Consider the following 4065-nt stretch of genomic DNA (forward strand, 5'->3'; position numbering starts at 1 on the left):
ATATATTTTTTTTAGTATAAGTAGAATTATTATTAAAATAATATTAAAAAATTTAATTTATATTAATTATTATAATATTAAAAAATAAATTATTATATATTTAGTGTCAAATATTTCATCACTAAAAGTTATTAATGACAATATAACGCATTGCAAAATTAATCTAATAAAGAATTTAGCAAAAAGTGTTTGTCGCATCAACGACAATAACATTTGAGAGGCAGCTATTTCTAAAATCAATAACTACATAACTTTTTGTTCTAAATAGTATTATCGATAAATTTATATGGTTAGCTACATGCTGTCTTTAATTATATATTATTAATTACGAATTATTTATCTGTCGTTATAAATATTTTATATATATTTTTATAAATAATAGATAGATTAATAATATTTTTTATTTTTAATTTTAATTAATTATTTTTTATAATATTTTATATTTAATTGAAGTTAAATATAAATAAGATTAAGAATTTTAAATTTATATAAATTTTAAAATTAATTTAAATAATAAAAATATAATTATAATTAATTTTAAGAATGGAGGATAATTTGAGCAAAGATAATATTTCTCCTTTATGCATTTATATATAATATAAAAAATTATTAGTGACATATTTTTGGATACTTAATAGTATTAATAACTAATTTATATGATTAGCTATGTGTTATTGCCTTTAATATATATTATTTGTGACGAATTATTTATATGTCACTATAAATATATATTTTTTATATTTTTGTAATAATAGATAAATTAATAATATTTTTATTTTTTATTTACTAATTTTTTTATTTTAATTAATTATTTCTTATAAAATTTTATATTCAATTAAAGTTAAGTATAATTAAGATTAAAAATTTTAAATTTATAAAATTTTGAAATTAATTTAAATAATAAAAATATAATTATAATTAATTTTAAAAATTAAAGATAAATTAAATAGATTAAAAGAAAAATATTAATTAATAAAAAAATTAATAAAAAAAAAACGTAGAAAGAGTATAATGCCTCTCCTCTCCTCATTGATTTTCCCTTTTTTAAGTATTTCGCAACCGCAATAAATTTATTTACTAGTAATTTTCTTCACTTTCCATCACTCACAGCCTCAAACAGCACAATCCCAAACAGACCGGAAACCACCAATCCAATGCCTTATCATTAGCCCTCTTTTTCTTTTCCACCTAAATCAAATCAAAGCCCAATTCTTCTCCCTCAATTCCATCTATGGCGACCAAAATCCAACCCAGTACCAATAACCAGACTCTTCTTCTGGGTCGGTACGAGATCGGCAAGCTTCTTGGCCATGGAACCTTCGCCAAGGTCTACCATGCCCGTAATGTTAAGACCAACGAGAGCGTTGCCATCAAAGTTATTGACAAAGAGAAGATTCTTAAGGGGGGTCTTATGGCTCATATCAAGCGTGAAATCTCCATTCTCCGCCGTGTTCGCCACCCTAATATAGTTCAGCTTTTTGAGGTCATGGCCACCAAGGCCAAGATCTATTTCGTTATGGAATACGTTCGCGGTGGTGAATTGTTTAATAAGGTCGCTAAGGGAAGGTTAAAAGAGGAGGTGGCTCGGAAATATTTCCAGCAATTGATATCTGCTGTCTCGTTTTGTCATGCCAGAGGCGTGTTTCATCGAGATCTCAAGCCGGAAAATCTCTTGCTTGATGAGAATGGTAACTTGAAAGTCTCTGATTTCGGCCTTAGTGCGGTCTCCGATCAGATTAGACAAGATGGTTTGTTTCATACATTTTGTGGGACACCGGCATATGTTGCGCCGGAAGTTCTGGCGAGAAAAGGGTACGATGCTGCGAAAGTGGATATCTGGTCTTGTGGGGTGATTTTGTTTGTGTTGATGGCTGGTTACTTGCCATTCCATGACCAGAATATCATGGTCATGTACAAGAAGATCTATAAGGGTGAGTTTAGGTGTCCTAGATGGTTCTCTCAGGAGCTCATTAGACTCCTCTCGAGGCTTCTTGACACAAACCCTGAAACTCGAATCACGATCCCCGAGATAATGGAGAATAAGTGGTTCAAAAAGGGGTTCAAGCATATCAAATTTTACATTGAGGATGATAAAGTTTTTAGTTTTGACGTTGAGGGAGAACAGGATGATGCGGGCTCCTCCTCCGACCAATCACTGTCCGAATCAGAATCTGAAATGGAAACTCGAAGAAGGGTTACTTCATTACCTAGACCTGCAAGTTTGAATGCTTTTGACATTATATCCTTCTCGCCTGGGTTTGATTTATCTGGGTTGTTTGAAGAGGGTGGAGAGGGATCGAGATTTGTTTCAGGGGCTCCTGTATCCAAGATTATATCAAAACTGGAGGAAATTGCTAAAGTTGTGAGTTTTACAGTGAGGACAAAGGATTGCAGAGTAAGTTTGGAAGGGTCTAGAGAAGGTGTCAAAGGTCCATTAACAATTGCAGCTGAGATATTTGAGTTAACACCAAAATTAGTGGTGGTGGAGGTTAAGAAGAAAGGAGGGGATAGAGGGGAGTATGAGGAGTTCTGTAACAAGGAATTGAAGCCTGGGTTGCAGAAGTTGATGCAGGAGGAATCTGAAACTGCTGAAGCTGCTTCTTCACAATCACCTACTGAAGCTTTACAAGTACCTACTGAACCATTACCCCCTGATTCTACACATTTACCTTCGGATACTGAATAGAGAGAGAAAAGAAAAGGGTATGCTTTTCTCTCTCCTTTTGCTAATTTGCTTTGCTAAAGCTTTGTATGATATTATTTTTTTTTCTTGGTTTTTTTCATTTTCTTTGATTTTTCTGTTGTGCTTCTTAGGTGATTAGCTGCTAATATATTACATATCCTTTTCTTGTATCGAGAAAGAGTAGAGTAGATTAAAGAGAATGGAATACACTTTTCTGCTTGTCCTGGCAATTTTAGTGATGACTTGTGTGTGTCATATATATGTATCATAAATGAGGGAATGAAGTTTCCTTTTAGAACTTGTGTGGTATAAATGGATTCTATAACTTTTTATGGAATTTTTTGTAAATTCACACTTGTTTGATGTGTTATAAAATATTTTTTAAAAAAAAAGAATTTTACATCTTTAATTTTATGCAATTGGTTATAATCATGCCAAATTGGTAGAATTTACAAGTTGGTTCTGAATTCAGAAAAGAAATTATATGCAAATATGATTTGTCTAAAATTGGTAAAATTTTCATATATTTTGTATATTTAATAAATAAGATGCCATATATCAGAACTGATTTGCTTATCTATTTTATTAATATAATTCATTTTGAAATAATTGAACCATATTTATTTGCAATATAGCCTTCAGTAGCTTTATCAACGAGTTGTATTCTGATGACAAAGTTGGAAGTTTGTCATTTGAAAGTTGTTGGTGGTTTAACACAATGTTTTATCCAATTTCTAGGATGGAATTTTCTTTTCTAGCTAGCAATTCACAACTTTTGCTTAGAAGAGTTTGTAATAATTCGACCTGTATTTCCCACATACATTGTTCAAAAGTATGATTGATAAAGTAACTAGGCTACCACATTTTTATTTGTAAATTAATAACACCAAGTGGCATTTGTTAATTGCTGGAATTATATTTCGATACTTACATAAAGAGGTTATTTAAGTGAAAGGAAACTATTTGTTACTTACCGTTTAGATGAGACCAGATATGAAAGCACAATCAATAGACAGAGTAGGAAGATGCAAATTCTACTGGTGGTTAATTAAATTTATGCTGGTATTGTTCTTCATCAGAGAGAGACACATTTGCATTGATCAGTTAAAAATTGTCTGGATGGAGTCGTTCATTTTATAAAAGCGAGCTGATGATTGAAACTATGAGTTCCCAATTATGAAAAACATTACTAGATTAAAGGCAATTGATGGGATGTAATTTTGGTTTGTAATGGTTTTTCTGGAAAGAACATTATTTTTGGTTTAATCTTCCTGAGCCTGGTGTTGCTTCTACAATATACCTTCCTATAGTTTGGGGACTTGGGTACGTCTAGATATTGCCCTGATTTCCAAACTTGTGCCACATGAACTGCTGAGAAAAAG

At 31.1% G+C, this 4065-nt stretch overlaps 1 protein-coding gene across 1 annotated transcript; it reads left to right on the top strand.

The window, feature by feature from the left end:
* The first annotated feature begins 1075 nt into the window (after window positions 1-1075).
* On the top strand, window positions 1076-2981 carry LOC110640664 (CBL-interacting serine/threonine-protein kinase 12). Its single transcript, XM_021792054.2, has one exon. The coding sequence runs from the start codon at window positions 1232-1234 to the stop codon at window positions 2684-2686; it is 1455 nt and encodes a 484-aa protein (XP_021647746.1). The 5' UTR covers window positions 1076-1231; the 3' UTR covers window positions 2687-2981.
* The last annotated feature ends 1084 nt before the right edge of the window (window positions 2982-4065 follow it).

The sequence above is a fragment of the Hevea brasiliensis genome, chromosome 11 (genome assembly GCF_030052815.1).
Source record: "Hevea brasiliensis isolate MT/VB/25A 57/8 chromosome 11, ASM3005281v1, whole genome shotgun sequence".
Lineage (NCBI taxonomy): Eukaryota > Viridiplantae > Streptophyta > Magnoliopsida > Malpighiales > Euphorbiaceae > Hevea > Hevea brasiliensis.

Excerpts from the sequence above, each read along its gene's own strand:
- LOC110640664 (XM_021792054.2), top strand. The coding sequence starts at position 1,232 with ATGGCGACCAAAATCCAACCCAGTACCAATAACCAGACTCTTCTTCTG.